General features: G+C 37.0%; 1 protein-coding gene across 9 annotated transcripts in view; it reads right to left on the bottom strand.

Annotated features, from left to right (window-relative positions):
* The window catches only part of BCKDHB (branched chain keto acid dehydrogenase E1 subunit beta), a 406,736-nt gene that overhangs the window by 279,080 nt on the left and 102,037 nt on the right, over positions 1–25,619 (bottom strand). For all 9 annotated transcript variants that reach the window (XM_077162317.1, XM_077162311.1, XM_077162313.1 and 6 more), the window contains exons 2-3: positions 25,305–25,382; positions 22,742–22,810 (exon numbers count right to left, since the gene is read on the bottom strand). In XM_077162317.1, coding sequence (XP_077018432.1) covers positions 22,742–22,810; positions 25,305–25,368 — 133 coding nt within the window. In that variant the 5' untranslated portion in view covers positions 25,369–25,382. The remainder of the gene's footprint in view (positions 1–22,741; positions 22,811–25,304; positions 25,383–25,619) is intronic.

Here is a 25,619-nt window from a genome sequence, read left to right as displayed (position 1 = left end):
CCAAGTGGATTTTTGCTCTTTCTTCATATTTGATAAGGGCATTTAGGGCAATAAATTTCCCTCTTAGCACTGCCTTTGCTGCATCCCATAAATTTTGATATGTTAGGTTTTCATTTTCATTTGCCTCAAGATATTTACTGATTTCTCCTGTAATTTCTTCCTTGGTCCACTAGTTGTTTAAGAGTGTATTGTTGAGCCACCATATATTTGTGAATTTTCTGGCCCTCTGCCTATTATTGATTTCCAATTTCATTCCTTTATGATCCGAGGAAGTGTTCTGTATTATTTCAATCTTTTTCAATTCATTGAGACTTGCTTTGTGACCTAGCATATGGTCTATCCTTGAGAATGATCCATGAGCACTTGAAAAAAAGGTGTATCCTGCTGTTGTAGGGTGTAATGTTCTATAAATGTCTGTTAAGTCTAGCTCATTTATTGTATTATTCAAATGCTCTGTTTTTTTATTGATCCTCTGTCTAGATGTTCTGTCTATTAATGAGAGTGGGGAATTGAAGTCTCCACCTATTATGGTAGAATTGTCTATTTCTCTTTTCAGTGTTTTCAATGTTTTCCTCATGTATTTTGGAGCATTCTGGCTCAGTGCATAAATATTTATGACTGTTAGGGCTTTTTATTGAATTGTTCCTTTTATTAATACATAGTGTCCTTTGTTGTCTCTTTTAGTTATTTTATATTTGAAGTCTAATTTGTTGGATATTAGTATAGCTACTCTTGCTCTTTCCTGATTGTTGTTTGCATGAAATATCTTTTCCCAACCTTTCACTTTCAACCTATGTTTAAGTTTAAGATGTATCTCCTATAGACAGCATATAGATGGGTCCTATTTTTTAATCCATTCTGCCAGTCCACGTCTTTTGATTGGGAGTTTAATCTATTAACATTTAGTGTTATTACTGTAAGGGCAGTACTTTCTTCCACCATTTTGCCTTTTGGATTTTATACGTCATATCTAATTTCTCTTCTTTTTACCTTTACTGATAGTCTTCATTTCTACACTCTTCTCCACACCTCTCTCTCCTGTCTTTTCTTATCTGTCTCTAGTGCTCCCTTTAGTATTTCCTGCAGAGCTGGTCTCTTGGTCACAAATTCTCAGTGATTTTTTGGCTGAAAATGTTTTAATTTCCCCTCATTTTTGAAGGACACTTTTGCTGGATATAGAATTCTTGCTTGGCAGTTTTTCTCTTTTAGTAACTTTAATATATCATCCCATTGTCTTCTCATCTCCATGGTTTCTGCTGAGATATCAACACATAGTCTTATTGGGCTTTCCTTGTAGTGATGGATTGCTTTTCTCTTGCTGCTTTCAAGATTCTCTCTTTCTCTTTGACATCTGACATTCTGATTAGTAAGCACCTTGGAGTACGTCTATTTGTATCTATTTTGTTTGGGGTACGCTGCACTTTTTGGATCTATAATTTTAAGTCTTTCATAAGAGTTGTGAAATTTTCAGTGATAATTTCCTCCATTAGTTTTTTTGCCTCCTTTTGCCTTCTCTTTTCCTTCTGGGACACCCACTACATGTATACTTGTGCACTTCCTGTTATCATTCAATTCCCTGAGTCTCTGCTCATATTTTTCCATTCTTTTCCCTATATTCTCTTTTGTTTGTTGGATTTCAGATGTCACGTTCTCCAGTTCACTAATCCTATCTTCTCCCTTTTAAAATCTAACAGTGTAGGTTTCTATTCATTTTTTCATCTATTCTACTGTGCCTTTCATTGCCATAACTTCTGTGATTTTTTTTCTGACTTTCAATTTCTTCTTTTTGTTCATTCCTTGTCTTCCTTATATCCTCCCTCAATTCACTGATTTGATTTTTGATGAGGATTTCCATGTCTGTTTGAACACTCTGAATTAATTGTTTAGACTCCTGTATCTCATTTGAAATATAGTTTTGTTCCTTTCAGTGGGCCATATCTGCAAATTTCCTTGTATGATTTGTTATTTTTGGCTGGTGTCTAGGCATTTAATTTCCTTAATTAGTTTATTCTAGAGATGGCTCTCACTTTTTTTTATCTAGGATTTTTTTGCTGGATGACTTTGTTGTCTATCTGTTCTTTGACATTCAGTTCACTTTATTCTAGCTTAGGTTCGGTTTAACAGATCAGAATTTTTCAGTTCTTGCTTTCTTGTTTCTTGCCCTGCCTGTATGGTGCCTGGTGCCTTTTTTTTTCCCCTTTAGGAGGGTCTACTTAGGTATTATAGACCCCAATCAGATTTTCTCAGACCAAACTGACCTCCTCTCAGGAGGAAAGAGTCACCTGCATTGGTATTCCCTGGGGTTGAGACCCAGCAGGTTGAAAGACTTTCCTATGAAGCTTCTGGACTCTGTGTTTTTCCTATCCTGCCCAGTATGTGGTTTTTGTCTGCCTGCAAGTACCACCAGCATAAGGTGATGTGGTACCTTCAACTTCAGCAGACTTTCCTATTGGGGACACAGTTGAGACAGAGGAAAGGCTGTAGATTGGCTTTAATTGCTTCAGTTTTCCAGACCCTGGGGTCTGAATAACTTGAGGGAGGGATTCTCCTGGGGAAGGCACAGCCTCCAAACAAACTCTCAAACAAGCTTAATTCTGCCCATGCCTAGGGCAGTTGGAGCCTAAGAAGCCCTGCACTGTATCCAAAGAGCAGTCAAGCCATAGAAACATAGCCACAAAAAAGAAAAGAAAAAAAAAATTCCTTTTCAGAGCAGGACTCCCGTTCCTTGGGTTTGCCAATAAAGAGCTTAAGTTGGTATGTTGCTCTATGTATCTCCAGGTCCTATGTGCTCCCTCCTTTCCTTCAGGGCCCAGACCCTTTCAAGTATTTTATGCTGCTCAATCCAAAAAAACCTCTGGTTTTTTTTCTTTACCCCATCAGTCCTGCCCCATCTGTGCTTGGGCAAAACCCAGCAACCTCAGCTTTTACTTGGAGGTTCAGATGAGCTGTGGGTCTATTTTTAATAGTCAGAATTTGTTAATTAATTCCACAACTGGAGCTTGGTTGTGTTGAGCCCCTACTGCTAGTAAGGTCTCTTTTCTTTCCCCTCTGGGAACCAGTCGGTGAGGGAGGGTCACTGGCTGCCATCGCTTAGGGAGCTCACAGTTCTGGGTGGGCTTGCAGCTGATCTAGCTTGTCCAGACTGGTGTACACTCTGTGTCCAGTCACTGACATGTCCCCAGAAGTTGTTCTGTACCAGCTGCTCTGGAGGATGAACTAAATCCCACTCCTCACTAAGCCATGATCTTGGCTGCCCCTGTACCACCTCCAAACCCTCGATCTTGAGGATTCCCCCTATGATACTTATTCCTGCAATGGCAAAGCTAGGCCTGCATGTAATTACGCCTAGGAATCACCCCCAGAAAGCCTCTTTGGTTGCTCAGATGTGTGTGTCTCTCTCTCCCTCCCCCCTCCCCATGTGGGACATTTCTCCCAGAGGTAACAGTCTCCCTGGCAACATGAAACATAACTTCCAAGGATGAACCTGACTCTGGCATCATGGTATTTAGAATGACCAAAAGGGGGAAAAGAAATGGAACAGAATAAAATTCCAGCAGCTAAGAGATTTCAAATAGTCAAGAGATCATTCTGGAGGTTACTCTTATACAAGCTTTAGCCAGATATTTCAAACTACCACAAAACGCCATATCCCAACCAACAGTATTCCTGAAAACCCTAGGGAGTGCCCTGGCCTCTATCTAAGTCTCTATAAAAGTTTATCTTAATAAGTTTTGTTCTTTTTTTTTTTTCTTTCAGAAACTTAAGGTTCCATATTGCTCCTACAACAGGTAAGTCCTGAAACCCAGAGGTACCAGTCTCTCCGAGAATAACAACTAAGTTCATTCCTGTACCCCAGAATAACAACCAGGTTCTTTCCTCTATCCCAGAAGGTTAACAACCCTTTCCAGCATGAAGAAGTTAAAATGGCCAGTGCCTAGATATCCCTAAAGATTGAGAGAAAGATCAAATGAGAAGAAGGAAGTGTAACTGAGAAATTGGGATTTAACAAATGACTGTGACTGCTGACTCATTATATTGATAACTCTATTTAAAGTCTAGTGTTTTAGAATAACTGAAGTTGTTGAACTGTCATCCAGTAGCCTTGATCTTAGATAATGATTATATAGCTACAATGCAAAAAAAAAAAAAAAGTCAGTTGCCCATGTTCGATGGATCTACTTCTGGATGTTTTGTTCCACAGATGTATGTGTGTGTGTGTGTGTGTGTGTGTAACTCTCTGTCAATACCACACTGCCTTAGTTAACCTCCTCTATTGTAAGTCTTAAAACTGTATAGATTGCAATACTAGTGGTCAAGAGGGAAGGGTAAAAGGATAGGATATATGGGGTTCTTCTTTTATCTATTTCTTTTTCTGGAATAAGGGAAATGTTCTAAAAATGATCATAGTAATAAATGCACAACTATGTGATGATATTATGAACCACGGACTATACTTCAGTTTGATTACACGGTGTGAGAAAATATCTCAATAAAACTACATTCAAATTTTTTTCAAATATCCTGATTATGGGAGGATAAGGGTTTTCTTTTTTCTTTTTATTTCTTTTCTGGAGTATGAAAATGTTCTAAATTTGATCATGGGGCTGTATGTGATGATACTATGAACTTGTGCTTGCATATATCAGATGGTTTCTATGCTGTGTGACTATATCTCAATATAATTGCATTATACAAAAGCAAATTCTGAGCCTCATAAACCAAAGACATATTTGAAGAAAATACCACACACACAATGTTATTCAGACAATAATAAGGACAGATTAGTACATGACATATGAGATCTGTCTCACTGCTAATGTAAGCAAAAGCACATCTGGAATTCAATATAGAAATCACATAACCTAAATATCAATTATCTCTACCTTGGACATTCTAGACAAAGACTTAAAAAAAAAAAAAGGGTCCTAAATATGCTCAAAGAGTTCAAGGAAAACATGGACAAATTACTAAGAAAATCATTAAAATGATAGATGAACGCAAAGAGACTATCAACAGAGATAGAAATCATAAAAAGGAACAAAACAGAGCTGAAGATTACAGTAACAGAAATTTAAAATTCCCTAAAGGATTCAACATCAGATTGGAGTTGGCAGAAGAAAAGAATCAGTGAAAAAGGTAGGACAATTGAAATTATCCACCCAGAGGAGCAGAGAGGAAATAATGGGGAAAAGTGAACAGAGCCTGGAAAGACATGTGAGACATCATCAAGATTACCAATATACACTTTCTGGGAGTACCAGAAAGAGAAGAAAAAGAAAAAGAGGAAGACTGAATGTTCAAAGAAATTATGGCTATAAACTTCCCAAATTAAACAAAAGATGTGAATATATATACCAAGATGCTCAGCAAACTCCAAACAAGACAAACACAGAGACTCACACTACATCATGCTACTATAAAACTGTCAAATACCTAAGATAAGGAGAGAATTTTGAAAGCCACAAGAGAAAAGTAACAAGGGAGCCTGAACAGGATTCAGTGTCAATTTCTCACTGGAAATTATGGAAGCAAGATGGTAGTGGGAAGACATATTTAAAGGGCAGAAAGCAAAAAACTGGCAGTAAGAATTCTGTATCTGGAAAAAATGGCCTGAGTTTAGGCCTGCTCCACGGAAAAGTTAGAGAAGTGACAGGAGGGCAACTGAGGCAGCAATTTGGGAGTGTGGCTGACCTGGGAGAGCCTTCTGCACCACATGCAGCAACCCTAGTTACAGAGGCTATGGAACTGATAGCAGAAAGCTGGAGCCTTGCATGGAGGCTCAGGGTGGCAGAGCCCACGGGAGTGCACAGATAGATACACAGGACTAGGAAGTAAGCCGCCATCGTTCCATGGGCGTGCTACCCTCACAGGCGCAGCCCCATGACCAGCGATTCACCCCACACCCCACACACCTGAACCCCCTCAACCGCTCCCATCCCCTGTGCTCCAGGCACCCACCCCACCAGCCCCCAGTGCACATATCTGCCCCATACCCCCACCCCAAGATCCCAACCCACCTCTCCTACACCTCTCCCAAGCACTACCTCCCCTTCCCTGTTTCTTGCAGGCTGTTACCAGCACATAAAGGTTGTGGGCACTCACCTCCATACATAGGTTACCCACAACCCCCACCCCCCCATAGTGTCACACTGACTCACCATGCCCTCCTGGAGCTCAGTGCATCCATTTACGACACTCCCAGGCACATGCATGTGCAAGGGCCCCAGTCACGTCATTCAGCTCTGGGAACTGGCATTACAGCAATCCTAGAACCGCACAAACACACAGCCCTCAGCCTCACTTCTCAGCTCTGAGAAAGTGCTGAGCTGCACAGCCGGGTCACATCTGCCCCCAATCCACAAAGGCATAACGCCAACCTGCTACCACAGCTCTACACGTGTGCCTTACAGCAGTGCGCACCAGGGTCACATCCCCCACACAGGTGCACCTGCACAGCTACATTCTTCAAGGCTGCTGGGCACCCATGTTCACAAGCACCAGCGTAATATACCCAACCTGCACCCATACCTGCTGTTAAACAAATCACCATACTGAGCGCTCCACCCATGCCCTACTCCCTGCTGTATGACCATTCCACAAATGCAAGGTCTTAGACTACTGAAAGAAATCAACTCCCAATATAAATCATGATATCTACATGCAATGAAGACAGCAGATTAGTATGCATATCACAATGCAGACAGATATAGCCCTGTCTAATGACCATATTAAAACACCTGAGGAGACATAGACGTTGGAACAACTACTCAAAGATGTTCATACAACTCTACTTAATAAAATAAGTGGTATACCAAATGACATAAAGGTGATCAAGAACACAGTAGAAGAGCACAAAGAGGAATTTGAAAAAATAAATAGAAAAATAGTGGAAATCACAGAGATTAAAGACTCTACTGACCAAATAAAAAACATACTAGAGGCACATAACATCAGATTTGAAGAGACAGAACAAAGAATATGTGATATAGAGGATAGGATAATTGATTTTGAAGACTCAAAACAGCAAATGGCAAAAAAAGATGGAAAAATTAAATGGGAACTCAGGGAAATGACAGACAAAACAAAGCGCACAAATATAAGAATCACTGGTATACCAAAAGGAGAAGAGAGGAGTAAAGGTCTAGAAAGAATAGTTGAGGATATAATGGGGGGAAATTTCCAACCCTTATAAAGGACAAAATTATGCAAGTCAAAGAAACCCAAAGAACTCCAAATAGAAAAAATCCAAATAGGCCTTCCCCAAGGCATATACTAATCAGTCTGTTAAATGTTGAAGAGAAGCAGAAAATCATGAAAGTGGCAAGAGAAAAACAATCTAGCTCATACAAGGGAAATCAAATAAGACTGAGTTCAAACTACTCAACTAGCACACTGGGGGCGAGAAGGCAGTGGTTAGGATATATTCAAGAACCTGAAAAAGAAAGACTTCCAGGCAAGAATTCTGTACCCAGCCAAACTGTCCTTTAAAATGAGGGAGAGATTAAAGGTTTCACAGACAAAGAAGTCCTGAAAGAATTTGTCAACAAGAAACCAGCTTTACAGAAAATACTAAAAGGAGTTCTACCAGCTGAAAAAAAAAAAGACAGGAGCGAGAGGTCTAGAGGAAGGCACAGAATTGAAGAGCATCCCTAAGGATAATGTAAAGACTACAAAGAGAAAGTGGAAGAAGAATATATAGATCTGACAAATAAAATAAAGAAGATAAGATGGTGGAATCAAGAAACACCTTTTCAGTAATAATTTTGTCAAATGCTAATGAAATAAACTAACCAATTAAAGGATACAGATTGGCAGAATGAATTAAGAAACGTAATCCAGCTATATGCTGCTTACAAGAGACTCAACTTAGACACAAGGATGCAAACAGATTGAAAGTGAAAGAATGGAAAAAGATCTTCCATGCAATTTGAAACCAAAAGAAAGCAGGAGTAAGCTATATGAGTATTGGACAAAATAGACTTTAAATGTAAAGACATCATAAGAGACAAAGAAGGACACTAAATACTAATTAAGGGGTCAATTCAACAAGAAGATATAACAATCATAAATGTTTATGCTCCCAATCAAGGAGCTCCAAAGTACCTGAGACAGACATTGGCAAAACTGAAGGGAGCAATAGATGTTTGAACAATAATAGTAGGAGACTTCAGTATACCACTCTCCCCTATATATAGAATAACCAGACAGAGGATCAACAAGGAAATAGAGAAGTTAAATAACTTGATGAATGAATTAGACCTAAAAGACATATATAGGTCATTGCACCCCAAAGCAAAGGTTATACATTCTTCTGTAGTACTCATGGAACATTCTCCAGGATAGATCACATGCCGGGGCATAAAACACATCTTTATAAATTAAAGAATATTAAAATTATTCAAAGCACTTTCTCTGATCACAATGGGATAAAGCTGGATCTCAATAACCACCAAAGAATGAGAACATTCACAAATACATGGAAATTAAATAACACACTCTTAAACAACCAGTGGGTCAAAGAAGAAATTGTTAGAGAAATCAGCAGCTATCTGGAGATAAATAAAAACGAGAATACAAATTATCAGAACTTATGGGGTGCGGTAAAGGCTGTGTTGAGAGGGAAATTTATTGCCTTAAATGCCTATATTAAAAAATAAGAAAGAGCAAAAATCAGAGACTTAACAGCAAACCTGGAGGAACTTGAGAAAGAACAAGCAAACTAACCACAAAGCAAATAGGATAAGAGAAATAACAATGATTAAAGCAGAGATAAATGAATGGGAGAATAAAAGAACAATAAAAAGAATCAATAAAACCAAAAGTTGTTTCTTTCAGAATATCAATAAAATTGATGGGCCACTAGCAGGACTGAGAAAGAGAAAAAGAGAGAGGATGCAAATAAACCACATCAGATATGAGAAAGTGTGCGTTACCACAGGTCCTGAGGAAATAAAAGAAATCATAACAGGATACTATGAACAACTACACACCAACAAACTAGACAACTTAGATGAAATGGACAAATTCCTGGAGACACACAAACAAGCTACACTGACTCAGGAAGAAATAGAAGATCTCAGCATACAAATCACAAGTAAAGAGATTCAATCAGTCATCAAAAATCTTCCTACAAAGAAAAGTCCAGGGCCAGATGACTTCACAGGGGAATTTTATCCAACATTCCAAAAGAACTAACACCAATCCTGCTCAAACTTTTCAAAAAAAATTGAGGAAAAAGGAACTCTACCTAACGTATTTTATGAAGCTAATATCATTTTAATATCAAGATGGGTAAAGATGCTATAAGAAAGGAAAATGACAGGCCAATCTCCCTAATGAACATAGATACAAAAATTCTCAATAAATATTAGCAAATAGAATCCAGCAACACATTAAAATAATTATACACCATGACTAAGTGGGGTTTTACCAGGAATGCAAGGATATTTCAACAAAAGAAAATCAATTAATGTAATACAGCACATTAACAAATCAAAAGGGAAAAAATCACATGATCATCTCAATTGATGCTGAAAAAGCATTTGACAAAACTCGGCATCTTTTTCTCATAAAAACACTCCAAAAGATAGGAATCAAAGGTAACTACCTCAATATGATAAAGGAAATATATGAAACTGATAGCCAGCATTGGACTTAATGGAGAGAGACTGAAAGACTTCCCCCTAAGGTCAGGTAAAAGACAAGGATGCCCACTGTCACCACTATTATTCAACATTGTGCTAGAAGTTCTAGCTAGACCAATCAGGCAGGACAAAGAAATAAAAGACATCCAAATTAGAAAGGAAGAAGTAAGACTCATTATTTGCAGATGATATGATAGTAATCTAAACTTGGAAGATCCTGAGAAATCTACAGCAAATTTACTTAAGCTAATAAACAAATTCAGCAAGGTGGCAGGATATAAAATTAATGTGCAAAAATCAGTAACATTTCTATATACAAGCAATGACCTGGCTGAATAGTCAGTTAAGGAAAAGATTCCATTCAAAATAACAACTAAAAGAATCAAATATTTAGGGAGGAACTCAACTAGGGATGTAAAGGACTTGTACATGGAAAACTGCATAACATTGCTAAAAGAAATCAAATGAGATCTAAATAGGTGGAAAGACATTCCGTGCTCATGGATAGGAAGGCTAAATATAGTTAAGATATCAGTTCTCCCCAAATTGATCAACGGACTCAACACCATACTAATCAAAATTCCAAAAACCTACTATGAAGACTTGGAAAAGCTAACTACCAAATTCATCTGGAAGGGAAAGAGACCCTGAATAGCTAAAAGCAACCTAAAATAGAAGAACAAAATGGGAGGATTAACACTCCCTGATTTTAAAACCTATTATAAAAATACAGTGGTCAAAACAGCATGGTACTTGCCAGACAACCCGGGTTCAATTCCCGGTGCCTGCCCATGTTAAAAAAAAAAAGACAAAAAAACAGCATGGTACTGGCACAAAGATAGAAGTATTGACCAATAGAATCAAATGGAGAGTGCAGAAAATAGACCACCAAATCTATGGTCAACCAATTTTTGACAAGGCCCCCAAATCCTCTGAACTGGGACAAAAGAGTCTTTTCAATAATTGGGCAGGGAAGAACTGGATATAAATAGCCAAAACAATGAAACAGGACCCCTATCTTATACCCTACACAAAAATTAACTCAAAGTGGATCAAACACCTAAATATAAGAATTAGCACGTAAAGCTTCTAGAAGAAACTGTAGGGAAACACCTTAAAGCCTTAGTAATAGGAGGAGATAGCTTCCAAAACTTTACACCCAAAGCACAAGCAACAAAAGAAAAATAGATAAATGGGAATTCCTCAAAATCAAATGCTCTGTACATTATGCTGAATGAGACTAGCCAAAAACCAAAGGACAAATACTGTATGGTCTCACTGATATGAACTGACATTAGTGAATAAACTTGGAATATTTCCTTGGTAACAGAGATCATCAGGAGATAGAAATAGGGTAAGATAGTGGATAATTGGAGCTGAAGGGATACAGACTGTGCAACAGGACTGGATACAAAAACTCAGAAATGGACAGCACAATACTACCTAACTGTAATATGATTATGTTAAAACACTGAACGAAGCTGCATGTGAGAATGATAGAGGGAGGAGGGCTGGGGACAAAAATGAAATCAGAAAGAAAGATAGATGGTAAAGATCGAGATGGTATAATCTAGGAATGCCTAGAGTGTATAACAATAGTGAAATGTACAATGTACAAATTTTAAAAATGTTTTTGCATGAGGAAGAATAAAGGAATGTCATTATTGCAGGGTGTTGAAAATAGATGGTAATTAATATTTTAAAATGTCACCTTATGTGTGAGACTAAAGCAAAAAATGTTTATTTGTTATAAACTTTATATTTTGACTAGAGCATCTCCTAATATAACTTATGTAGATAGTTTGATTGAACGTCATAAGTACTTGGAATCTCAGGTAGGACATGAGATTTTGTTGGTTTGTCCAGAGTGATGCCCCGATGAATCCCAGAGTGATTTGATCAGTGACTGGAAAAGTATTTGCAAGCCCCCTTCGGGGAATGGTGAGAGCGGGAAGAAATTCAACCTCCCCAAGTCGAATTCTTGATATTCTCACAAGCAGTGTGGACAACCAAAGCTACAGGCTGAGCCCCCAGTCTTGGGGTTTGTTCATATGAAACTTAACCCCACAAAGGATAGGTCAAGTCCACTTAAAATTTAGGCCTAAGAGTCACCCCCAAGAGAGCCTCTTTTGTTGCTCAGATGTGGCCTCTCCCTCCAGCCAACATGACGAGCAGTCTCACCACCCTTCCCCTCTCTGTGTGGGACATAACTCCCAGGGGTATGGACCTTCCTGGCAACGTGGGACAGAGATCCTGGAATGAGCTGAGACTCAGCATCAAGGGACTGAGAAAAACCCTAGAATGAGCTGAGAATTAACATCAAGGGATTGAGAGAACCTTCTCGACCAAAAGGGGGAAGAGTGAAATGAGACTAAGTGTCAATGGCTGAGAGATTCCAAACAGAGTTGAGACGTTATTCTGGAGGTTATTCTTATGCATTAAGTAGATATCACCTTGTTGTTCAAGATGTAGTGGAGAGGCTGGAGGGAACTGCCTGAAAATGTAGAGCTGTGTTCCAGTAGCCATGTTTCTTGATGATGACTGAATAATGATATAGCTTTCACAATGTGACTCTCTGAATGTGAAAACCTTGTGTCTGATGCTCCTTTTATCTACCATATCAACAAAAGAGTAGAACATATGGAATAAAAATAAATAATAGGGGGAACAAATGTTAAAATAAATTTAGTTTGAAAAGCTAGTGGTAAATGAAAGTGAGGGGTAAGGGGTATAGTATGTATAACTTTTTTTTCTCTATTATCATTTTATTTCTTTTTCTGTTGTCTTTTTATTTCTTTTTCTAAATCGATGCAAATGTTCTAAGAAATGATGAATATGCAACTATGTGATGATATTAAGAATTACTGATTATATATGTAGAATGGAATGATATCTTATTGTTTTGTTTGTTCTTAATTTTTTTAATTAATAAAAAAAAAAATCAAATGCTCTGTACCTTAAAGGACTTTGTAAAAAAGATGAAGAGGCAGCCAACTCAATGGGAGAAAATATTTGGAAATCACATATCAGACAAAGGTTTGATTTCCAAATAAATCATACAACTCAACAACAAAAGAACAAGCAACTCAATTATAAAATGAGCTAAAGATATGAATAGGCATTTTTCTGAAGAACAAACACAGATAGCTCAAAAGTACATGAAGAGATGCTCATTTTCATTGGCTACAAGGGAAATGCAGATCAAAACTACAATGAGATACCACCTCACACCTATAAGAATGGCTGTTATTAAACAATCAGGAAACTATAAATGTTGGAGAGGAAATGGAGAAACTCGGACACCTACGCACCGCTGGTCGGAATGTACAATGGTGCAGCCACTATGGAAGACTGTTTGGCAGTTCCTTAGGAAACGAAATATTGATCTACCCTATGACCCAGCAATAGCACTACCCAGAAGAGCTGAAATCAATGATACAAACAGACAATTTGCACACTGATGTTCATAGCAGCATTATTCACAATCGCCAAAAGATGGAAACAAACCAAATGCCCATCAACAGGCAAGTGGTTATATACACATGATGTATATATACAATGAAATATTATGCAGCAGTAAGACAAAATGACATCCTGAAGCACATGACAAGATGGACGAGCCTTGAGGACATAAGGCTGAGCAAAATTAGCCAGATATAAAAGGACAGATACTGTATGATTCCACTTTTATGACCAGCATAGACGTATACTCAGAGACTTATAATACAGAATATAGGGGACTTAGAGATAATAGAAGCTAGAGATGGGTGAACCGTTAGTTAATGAGGTTGCACTCCAATGTAAGGGAATAGAAAGGAGTAAAGGTGATTCTCTAGTGGATCTAGAAGTAATATTACCATACTGAAGATGAACAAGATTAAAAGGGGTTTCATAGACCTACATGTCTCACTGACTCACACTAAAAATATGAATGAGTTCTTGTAAGAATTACTTCAAAGATATGATTCTGGTATAAAGAGTGTTTAAGTCCAGGGTACGGGGGAAAACCACTATTGCATGCTATGAGCTGTGTTCAAAAGGAAACCATCAGCACTACCACAGCAACAATGGAGGTAAACAATGGGTGAGGGACAAACGTTAAGAGGAGGTTTAAATCTCCTATTTGGTGCAGGTGTGTTTTCTGGTTTTCTGTCTCTTGGGAATAATGAAATTATCTAAAATTGAGAATTTTGATGGACTGTGGACTTTGGGCCCTCTACGTGATGCCCAGTGAATGCAGGTGGCTGAAGAATGCACGGAAGGAAAAGTAGAATGGGGAAGGATGGCGTGTACTTATGAACAAAGGCTGTGCTGCTACAAAAAGGAACAATGTCATGAGGCATGCAACAACATGAATGAACCTGTGGGATATTTGGTGAGACAAAATAAGCCAGAAACAAAAAAACAAGAATGGTATGGTCACCTTTAGAAAATGCTTCTAAGAAAACAGGGGCCTAGATTGTAAGCTTTTAGAGCAGACACACTAAGTCCAGAGTGGTGATTATTATTTCTGGATTTGAGAGTCTGTTTTATATTTATAACCTGATATTTAGAGATAAGAATGAAGCCGAACAGGTTGGGTTTAAAGTAATTCAGAACATAAGGGAAAGGAAGACAGTGTCTATATTTTAGAACCACACATACTCTTTGAGACCAATGGAAGAAAAGATTATTTGATCTGGAACTGAAATTTTATATAATCTTATTCAATCTACCTGTATAGCTCATTTGAACAACTGAAACACAGCACAGAATGAGAAGGACATCCTTTAATCCTGTATAAATTATTGTAATGCCTGGAAACATCCTAGAGTATATTAATCAGATAATCAAAAAATATTGTCCAAGTCCCCTGAGGGAGGGGAGAAAGACTATGGAACTATTAAACCTTACCATCAGGGAATCCCCTGATACTGTGCCAAGCTTTAGGGACACCCAAGTCAATAGGCCATGCCCTCTATTATGAGGCTTACTCTTGTGAAGCTTACCTGTGTAGGTAGCACAGGAGCTTAGACTATCTATAGGCTTACCTAAGAGCTACTTCTGGAGGACCTCTGTTGTTGCTCAGATGTGGCCTCAATCTCTCTGAGCCCAACTCTGCAAGTGAAATCATTGCCCTCCCCTCTATGTGGGACATGACATCCAGGGGTGAAGTCCCCCTGGCAACGTGGGAGAGGACTCCCAGGGATGAATCCAGACCTGGCACGGTGGGATCAACAATTCCATCCTGACCAAATGGGGGAAAAGAAGTGTAATTAATAAAGTATCAGTAGCAGAGAGAGTTCAATTAGAGTCCAGAGGCTACTCTGGAGGTTGCTCTTAAGTCAGCTTCAGGTAGACCTCGCTACCTATCATAACCTGCCAACCCCTAATCAGGACCATTCCAGCCAACTCTAAAGAATGTCTAGGGCAATTTATAAGATTCCGCAAGGGTTCCAGGCACTAGAGTAACTTGCCAGAAACCTACACCCTCCAGATGGGTCCCTGGTCCAGATAAGTCCTGAAATCCAGCCCAGCCTCTCCAGAATATCAGATAGTTCCATCTCCCTATCCCAGATTAGTGACAGACCCTTCCAATATCAAAAATTTAGAATCGCCATAGCCCAAACAACCCCAGTGAGAGGTATGGAGATCACCTAATGGTGGAATTATGCATAGAAGATAGGATTTAACAAATGAATATGAATGCTGAATCATTAAATTGGTATCTCTTTTAGTCTCCAGTATTTTAGAGCAGCTAGAAGTAAAGACTAAAATTGTGAAATTGTAACCCATGTCAAAGTCTGAAATATGTTCTACAACTAATTGTGGTGCTATGATTTGAAATTTATAGCTTTTTTGTATACATATTATTGTTCACAAAAAAGAAGGAAATAAAAGTCAATTGTGATGATAAAAAAGTATTTAAGCCCTCTAGCCTCCTATATTCTGGAGGAGCTAGAACGAAAAATATGAGAGTATCATATGGTAGCCCATGACAAACTCTGGGATCTATGCTGTAACCACTTTTTGAAGAGTGCTTTGAAAACCATTACTTTTTTATTTCTTTGCTTTGTATATATGTTATATTGTACAATAAAAAAAGTTTAAAAATAAATACATGAGGGAGGAATTTAAACATTTCCAGATAAACAAAAGCTGAGGGACTTCATCACCACTAGACAAGTCCTACAAGAAATGCTAAAAGGAGTCGTGCAGACTGAAAGGAAAGGACATTAGACAATTGACTGAAGTCACATAAAGAAATAAAGATCTCTGGAAAAGATGACATGGGTAAATACAAATATCAGTATGATTGCATTTTTCATTTGTAACTCTACTTTTTACTTCCTATAAAATCTAAAAGACAGATGCATAAAATATAATGACAAATCAATGGTTTGGAGCTCATAATGCATAAATATGTATTTGTGATAAAAACAACATAAAGGTGGGGGACAGAGGAGTACAGGAACACAGTTTTAGTATGCTATTAAAGTTAAGCTGGTATCAAAGCAAATGAGATTGTATTGATTTAGGATGTTAAATTTAAGGCCCATGATAACCATAATATATATATATATATATCAGAGAATACAGAAACTCAGAGAGAAAGAAAGTAGAGTACAGGTTACCAGAGGTGTGGAAAAGGTACAAGGAGGATTGAATGCAAAATGAGTGTAGGGTTTCTGTTTAAGGAGAAGAGAAAGTTCTGGTAATGGATGGTATGAAAGTATTAAAACATTGTGAATGTAATTAATCCCATTGAATAGAAGTCCAGATGGGATTTATGTTATACGTTTCCTCAAGTGAAAAAGAAAGAGAAATTAAAGAGATAAAACAATTAAATGCAAATACATGGGACTAGAAGGGATAAAAATAAAATGAAAGAATAAAGGTTCAAACGGATATTACTGGGACTTAAGAAAAATATGGAATACAGAATGCAAGCTTTATATCAACAATAAATGTCATGAACTTAATAAGTGCATTTAAGGTGATTACATAAGTGAATACCCTTGTTCATAAGAAATGTACACAAAAGTATTATGTGCTCAAGGAGAATGATATGCAATCTGCTCTCAAATATACAGAAGATAGATAGATAGATAGATAGATAGATAGATAGATAGATAGATAGATAGATAGATAGATAGATAGATCGATACATACATACATAGATAGATAGATAGATAGAAAGATAGATAGATAGATAGATAGATAGATAGATAGATAGATAGATAGATAGATAGATAGATGATAGATAGATAGATAGATAGATAGAAAGAAAGAAAGAAAGAAAGATAGATAGATAGATAGATAGATAGATAGATAGATAGATAGATAGATAGATAGATGGATGTAGATAGAAAGAATGATATGGCAAATATGACAAATGTTAAAATTGGTGGATCTGGGTATCTAGGAGATTGCAGGTATGCTTAAGTTCTCCGTATGGTATTTGTATTATTTTTGCAACTATCTTGTAAGTTTGAAATTATTTCAAAACAAAAATTTAAGAGAAAAAATCAATTACCTCTAATTGCCCTCTCCTATCTTCTGCTATTCCAGAATTCCCTTAATTTCAATTTTTGCTCCTGAAATCAATGTATCTCCTTGCCTAAAAAGTTTAAAATTGCCATTCGATATGTAATCTGTGGTTGAGGCTATACTGTGCTATTTCTCCTCAATTTTCAAACACTCACAGTATTTCATTCTATCAAAGAACAGGTAAGGTCAACAGATGCAGTCTAGTGGTGCTAAACACATACTTAGCTGGATTATCTGAAATACAAAATAGTTCTGTTTCTCCCTTCTCTTTCTTTTCTAGCATTGTTTTCGTGCAGTCTTTTCTTTCTAATATTCAGTAGTATTTAGCTTTATAAAAGTATGTCAGTAATTCATAATCCTTCAAATTCTCCCTTCTGATGGTATTTAAAATGCTCTGCAGCAGTTCCAAAGTATTGGAACAATGCCAATAGGGACAGTCTCATTTCAAAGTGTAGGCTGCCATCTACTGACTGTGATACCTTCCCACTGAACACTCCAGCACTCCCCAGAAAGATAATCAATCACCCTCACAAGCTAAATAATTTAATACAACGTATTCAACTATATAAATTAATCATCTTTCAGTTCTTTTAAATACAAATTCTTTTAACAAGGTAAAATAAAGGATACTAAGCGGACATTTCTCTATAGTTAAAAATTCCCAACCTATACTCAAAAAATAACGAGACATTTTTTAAATATGCAAAACTACTATTTTTTAATATATTTCTCTTCACCACTTTATTCACTCCCTCTCACTAGTAGTGGTGATTTAATTGCTCATCTTGTTCAACTTGGAATAGTTCGAAGTTTGAATTCATACTCTTAAAGCCGTTATAAATATTCACAGCAGTACTGAAAATAAAGCTAAAAGAGTTAGTCATGACTTATCTTAGCCACCTACCACATAGACAAATCTGTAGGTGTCATCTAAGGGTAGTGGGTTTTCCATGTGAAAATGATCCCTCCCTACTTTAACCTGATTTTTAAGAAAGGAAATCAGAAAAGCCAAAATAATTAAAGAGAGATAAAGAACATTACTTCTTTTTTTTATTAATTAAAAAAAATTAACTAACACAGCATTTAGAAATCATTCCATTCTACATATGCAATCAGTAATTCTTATCATCACATAGATGTATGATCATCATTTGAACATTACTTCTTTATGAAGCAGGGCCATTGTTTTGAGAAAGGTAAATTCACTCAACAACATTCACTTAATAAATACCGCCGGGTACCATATCAGGGGCGAGGAATGCATAAATGAAAAGATTCATTGCTCCTGAAAAGCTATCAGGTGGAAAAATCCTATGAACAGACAATTACAAAGTAACGTGCAAGATGTGAAAAATGCAATCTGAACAGAGATAAAATGGTACCTGAGTAGTGCCTTGAAGAGGCAGGAAGGGCTTCACAGAGGAACATCATGAAGGAGAAATAGGAGTATGGCAGGTAATTAGACAAGGAGAGAACTCTACAGGGCAGGTGCAAACAGAGATGCAAAAAAACAAAGGGATTGGAGGAAACATCCAGCATTCAATATTAGAAGAGAATAAATTAAGTTAAGTTGCTAGGTAGGGAGGGTCTGTTCTAATTTCCTAGCTGCCAAAACGAATACCACACAATGGATTGGCTTAAACAACAGGAACATACTGGCTCATAAACCATACAAGACCTAGGCATTAGCAAGACAATGCTTTCTCCATGAAAACTGTGGCATCCTGAGGCTGACTAAAGGTCACCCTTGGTCCTTGCCTTTTCTGTCATATGGCAAGGTACATGATGGCATATTTTCCTTTATATCCTGGGGTCCATTGACTTCAGCTTCTGGCTGCTACCCACGGCTTCTCTCTCTATCTGACCTACATTTTACTTATAAAAGACTTTAGTAATCCAGATTAAAGCCCAACTTGATTCAGTTGGGCCACACCTAAACCGAAGTAACATTTTAAAGAGATCTTACTTACAAAGTGTCCACACTCAGCAGAATGCAGAAGAAACCAAGAAATTGTCCAAACTGGGGTACACAATTCAGGATTCCACAGTCTAACCTCTGAACTCCCCAAACACAGGTTTTTCACATTTAAAAAATACATTCATTCCATTACAACATCCCAAAAGCCTTAAGTCATTTCAGTAACAATGCTAAATTCAATGTCTCATCAAAGTCAGTTATGGGTGTGCTCCATACTGGAACAAAAGTCCTCAGTCAAAACAGTATAAAGGATGATCTATATTTTAAAACTTCAACTTCAGTGTGAGACCAAAATAAAAGATGTTTATTTGATGCAAAATTTATATTGTGTAGCGCATTATCTAATTTAAGTTTTATGGTCAGTTTATTCATATACCACAATCACATGAAATCTTAAACCAGGCATGAAACCTTGTTGGTTTGTACAGGTTAGTATGATGCCCTAATACATCCCAGTGTAATTTGGGCAGAGAATAAAAAAGTATTCACAAATATCCCCTTTGGGAGACCAGGTAGAAAGGAGGAAATATTAAACTTCCCTGTCTGGGGAATTCACAATATTCTCACAAATAGTGGGGACAACCAACTCAATAGGCTGAACACTTGATCTTGGGATTCATCCCTTTGAAACTTATTTCTGCAAAGAAGGTAAGCCTACTTGTAATTATGCCAGGAGTTACCCCCAGAGAACCTCTTTTGTTGCTCAGATGCGACCCCTCTCTCTCTAAGCCAACTTGGCAGGTGAACTCACTACCTTCCCCCTATGTGGGACATGACAATGTGGGACAGAACTCCCAGGGATGAGGAGGAACCTGGCATCATGGGATTGAGAAAGCTTTCTTGACCAAAAGGGGAAGAAAGAATGAGGTAAAATAAAGTTTCAGTGGTGAGAGATTTCAAACAGAGTCAAGAGGTTATTCTGGAGGTTATTCTTATGCATTATATAGATATCCCTCTATAATAGGGAAGGATGACTACCAAGAAAAGCAATAAAATTGTCTAGGCAGAAATGATTAAGAATCTGAAGTACAAGGGTAATGAAAATGTAAAAGAAGAGTCAGATTAAAGACAAACTATGAAGATAAAATTGGAAGAACTTGGCTGGATATGAGAATGAGAAAGAAGGAAGAGTCTAGGATCTACCTCAGGTTTCTGGCTTAGGGAAATGAATGGATGGTGGTGTATACACTAAGACAGGACATCCAGCAGGAAGCATGGACTTGCCAGGTAGATGTAAAGAGTACAGCTTTGGTAATCCTGAGTTTGAAGTAATTGTGTGGAACACTGAAGTAAAGATGTACAATGGTATATTGAATATTGGATCTGAGGCTCAGGACAGAGGTCTGAATTGGATATAGAAATTCAAACGTCACCATTGTATGAGTAGCAAGTGACAAGAAGAAACATATCAGTTTGAAATTGTTGTCTACCCCAGAAAAGCCATGTCCTTTAATCCTGATTCAACATTGTAGAGTGGAAACCTTTTGATTAGATTATATCCAAGGAAATATGGCTCTCCCACATACACGGGTGGCTTTGATTAGCTATCTTCACGAAGATGTGGCACACCGAATTGTAGGTATGGTCTTTTGATAGATGGAGATGTGACTTCCCCCATTCAAGGTGGGTGTTGATTAGTTTACTGGAATACTTCAAAAGGGGAAACATTTTAAAGAAAGCTCAGATGCAGACACTTGGAGAACAACTGCTTAAGAGTTGACAGAGACACAGATATTTGGAGATGCCTAGACATGGGCAAATCCCAGCAGACATCATCATGTGCCTTCCCATGAAATGTTAAGCAAGACAGAACCCAGAGGTGTGTCCTAGTGGAACTAAGTGAAGGTCCACAGATGCTTAGAGAGGAAACCACTGAAAATGGAGGTTGAAAGCCATGGAACCCAGGAGTAAGGGGCCAGCAGATGCCAGCCAGCTACCTTCCCAGCTGACAGAGGTGGTCCAGATGGCATCATCTGTTGGTGCCTTGATCTGGACATTTTCATGGCCTTAGAACTGTAAACTTGCAATTTAATAAATTCCCTTTTTAAAAGCCATTCTATTTCTGATATATTGCATTTCGGCAGTTTAACAAATCAATACAGATGCATACAGCTAGAAAAAGACTGCAACAGATAAGAATCTGGGCCTGGCAACCAAAAGGTTGGTTAAGCAAGGGCTCGCCAGCTTAAATAAGCATGTATCATCTACCAGGTTGAGTCTGGCCAGAGGGAATAGTGAAGGTTACAACTTACTCAGGAGTATAGCTGTGCCAGACATAGAAGAGACCGAGCTGTAAAAGTATAATTTATGCTTAATTATCATCAATATATACAAATATAATCAAACAAGGTCTAAAAAAATATATGCTAAGATATATATAGTGGTTATCTCTATAATTATGAGGATTATGGAATTATCTAAAAAGTTAGGAGTCCATGTACCAGGATCTCCCAGGTAGTTTTTCCTTTCCATTTATAGCAGCTTTAGTTTCTGGGGTCTATTTCCTCTGGTTTCTTTTAGCTATGTATTTGTATGATCTGTTTTGAGTTTGAGTGTACTGGGCAAAAGATTGTCTTTTCTGTTTACTGAGACTCCTAACTTTTTAGACTTTGGAAAGAAAATACACACAAACCTTTACACCGACCTTTACAAATTTGATTTAAGCAGTTGTGTGTATATATTTTAGAAAATTTGGAAAGTACAGAAAAGCATAAAGAAGAAAATAATTCCTCATAACTCCATAATTATAGAGATAATTCCATAATCCTCATACTATAGCTTTATAGATTCAAGTGTAATATAACCTTGGAGAAGACTAGGAAAGGAAAAGAAGCAACAATAAAACAAAACCTTAGAGACCCTCATTCCTCATCCTAAGCACAAACATGAGCTTGGCAGGGCAGAGACAAAAGTAAGAATAAAAAGAGATGTCATCTCCTCCTACTCCTAAACATAACTACTTTGATGATTTCCAGATCATCAAAGAAATAAAATGTCAGAAGTCCTCAAAGGCATCTCAAATAATCAGGGGTCAGAACACATTCCTTGTGCAGCATATCAGAGGAATGGAAATGCTAGGATGGGCCAAAATGCATTCTGATGGTTGCAAACCTGAGTCAAATGAAATGAGTAAAAGGAATAGATAGGAATCAATCATCTGCCAGACATAAAACCAAGATTAGCTTGAATGAAAGAAAAGGATCATGTAGAAGGTCAATAAAAGATGAAATCTGTTAACAAAACCAATGGACAGAATCTTGAACTGCAGGCAAGGGAACTGAAATTGGCCAAGGCAGGCAGCAGTAAGACACCAAGGATCCGTGGACAGATGAACGACCTGATAAATAATACACTTAGCAAAGATTATTTTGGAATCTATAATATGTGTGATATGGGCTGTATCAGAGAGATACTAAACCTAGAACCCATTTGGAGAAATCCAGGCCAAAGGGTGGTTATAGAAAGGAAAAAGTAGCCATCAATATAATAAGGACATGACTAACAACTTAACAGGCATATTTTGTATTTTATAAGATCTTTAAATAAAAATTCTGCAAAATATAGTTCATATATAAACATATTAACTCACCATATTTGTCTCGCAAACCAACAGTGCATCTAAAGACTCCACCAAAGGCAACATCTTCACCAAATATTACTGGAAAACAATGTTGAAAAGGACACATTTTATTTAATAATCCCTAAATAATGCTAACACTGAGAAATAAGAAATGTAAATGTTTACATTTTATAGAACAGAAATAGACCGCAGATCAACTTCAAGGTTTCTCATGCTCGGTATTAATGGTATTTTGAACTGATAATTCTTTATTGGGAATGGTCCTGTGCATTGTAGGACAGAACTTAACAGCACCCTTAGTCTCTATCCACTATATGCAATACATTTGTCCCCCAAACTGTGACAACCAAAAGTGTTTCTAAACATTGCCAAATGACCCCTGGAGCAGGGCAGGTGGATGCAAAATAACCCTAGTTGAGAAAGATCACTGAAGTCTAAACTCTCATCTTATCTTACCATGAAGAAGAAAAATGGCCTCCCAAGTCAGAAAGCTAGAGGCAGAACTATGATTCATACTCCAGGTTCCTGAGTCCCAGGCCACTGGATTGTTTACATATATAAAATATAAAATTTATGTATAGAACAAGCCATCTGAAGAGCACCCTAGGCTAAGGGAATGGTCATAAATAGGACAGTGACTTAGACTGTGTGAAACAAAGAGGAGGCAAAGATAGCTGGAACATAATGAGCATGGCAAAGAATGGTATAAGTGAAAATTGAGAGGAACTCTACAGTAATTAAGGCAAAGAAAATAAAATAGTGGGCATTTATAGAGCTGAATTCTAGTCCTATTAATGCAACTAAACAGCTTTGTGGGCCTCAAGACAATAACACATTCCTCTCTATGTTTTAATTTGCAATGAGAAGAGCTATCTTCTCACAAGATCTGATCAACTATAATTTGGGCAATTAATTTGCAGTATCCAGCTCATTTAGAATCAACTGAGTGGGTATATAAGTCAAGAATTATACATATCAAGCACTGTTCAATTAATGCGTACATTTGATTGTGTTAGCTACACAGACTTCAAAGCAAATTCAAAATATAAAATCATTATTTTTTTCTATTTGAAATTAAATTTCTGCTGAGATATATTGACAATTGTCACTTAAAGATCTATAACCAAAACATTGCTTGAGGATTTATGATTGTTAAAATACATTAAGAAAAAAAAAAAAAATATATATATATATATATATATTAAGGACGTGAAAATAGCTGGACATGGAATATATTTTCCTCATATAGCTCAGGTAAGCAAACTGAAATTTAGTCAGGCTCCACAGACATGGATCTAAAAAAATGCACAGTACTTCCCACCAATTTTTTTAAATTGAGAGATGAACATCAGAAGCACATTTTTCCTATTTCATAATAAAATATTAAAGAAAACCAAAATCCAAACTACTAATCAGCAGGAATTTTCAAAAGAAGAGATCAACAATTCATTTCATCTTCAAGTCTAGCTTATAGTTCCTCCTAAAAATTAAACCGTTTTTCATTTGACATTGAAACCATGAATTCTCATATGGAAGTTCAAGGTATGATAGTTTAAAAAAAAAAGACAAAACCAATCAAATTTTTAAAACATACAGCAGAAGGACAATCATTTTTGTATCAATAACTTAATTTACTAAAGTAAAGATTAAGTTACTTTACAAACATTATTAAAGCTATTTCAAAAAAACCGTTTCAAGCGAAATGAAAATTTATCCCAAAGGAAAATATGGAACCAAATCATTTTATAGCTAGATATATGAACAAAATGGTATTTTCAATTTTTTCCCATATGCTAAAGAAACAGGAGTCTACACTAGATATTAATCCAGAAAGTGTTACTATAATATCAGGGTCACACATTTTATGGGAGAAAGTTAACCTGATGTGGTTACTTATACATGTGTATTAGCAATGAGTAGAGTTATGGATTGAACTATGTCCCCCCATTAACATGATGTGGTTACTTATACATGTGTATTAGCAATGAGTAGAGTTATGGATTGAACTATGTCCCCCCAAAAGAAATATCCAAGGCCTAATCCCCAGTCTCATGAACACAATACTATTTAGAAATAGAATTTTTGAAGATGTCAAAATGAAAACAAACCAGATTAGGGTAGGCCCTAATGCAGTTTGACTGCTTTCTTTACAAGGAGAAGAAATTTGGACACAGACAGAGAAAGCAGCCATGTGACATAGGCAGAGAGTAGGTTATGTTACACGCCAAAGAATGCCAGCAAGCTGCCACCAGAACCCTGCAGACTTTAGAGGAAGCATGGCCTACCTACACTTTAATTTAGACTTCTAGCCTCCAGAATTGAGAGACAAATTTCTATTGTTTAAGCCACCCAGTTTTTGCTACTTTGTTATGGCAGCCTTAGGAAACTAAGACATGTGATTAAAAAAATACTTACACTACAATTTGATTATTTAGCCTTAATTGTTTGATCAGGTCTTTCAAAAGTTTTAGGTACATATAATGTTAACCACTGAGTTCCAGACAAATACTTCAAGCAAATCTTCAATTCTGAATTAAGACAGTTATCACAGTCAAGCACAAATGAAGTTTACCTGCAGTAGGATCTTTGGCCAGTGAGTTATCCAAGGCACTTGTTATTGCCTGGAAAAGATTCATTTTCTGAGTTTGCCCTGTGAAAAATAATATATACATATATATCATTTTATACATTTTAAAATATATAAAAATAACCAGCATCTTAGCAGTTGATTACAACTTGATTAAAATCAAAGTAGAAATTTATTTTATATTTAGATTAAAGATTATATGAATTTATTAGATTGTTTCAATGACGTTGGAGGATACAAAAGCAATACAGACTTCAAGAAGCTTGTTGGTAAGGGAAGTTACTCATATTAATTAAAAAC

The sequence above is a fragment of the Tamandua tetradactyla genome, chromosome 5, assembly GCF_023851605.1.
Source record: "Tamandua tetradactyla isolate mTamTet1 chromosome 5, mTamTet1.pri, whole genome shotgun sequence".
Lineage (NCBI taxonomy): Eukaryota > Metazoa > Chordata > Mammalia > Pilosa > Myrmecophagidae > Tamandua > Tamandua tetradactyla.
This window is presented reverse-complemented; position numbering and strand designations above follow the sequence as displayed.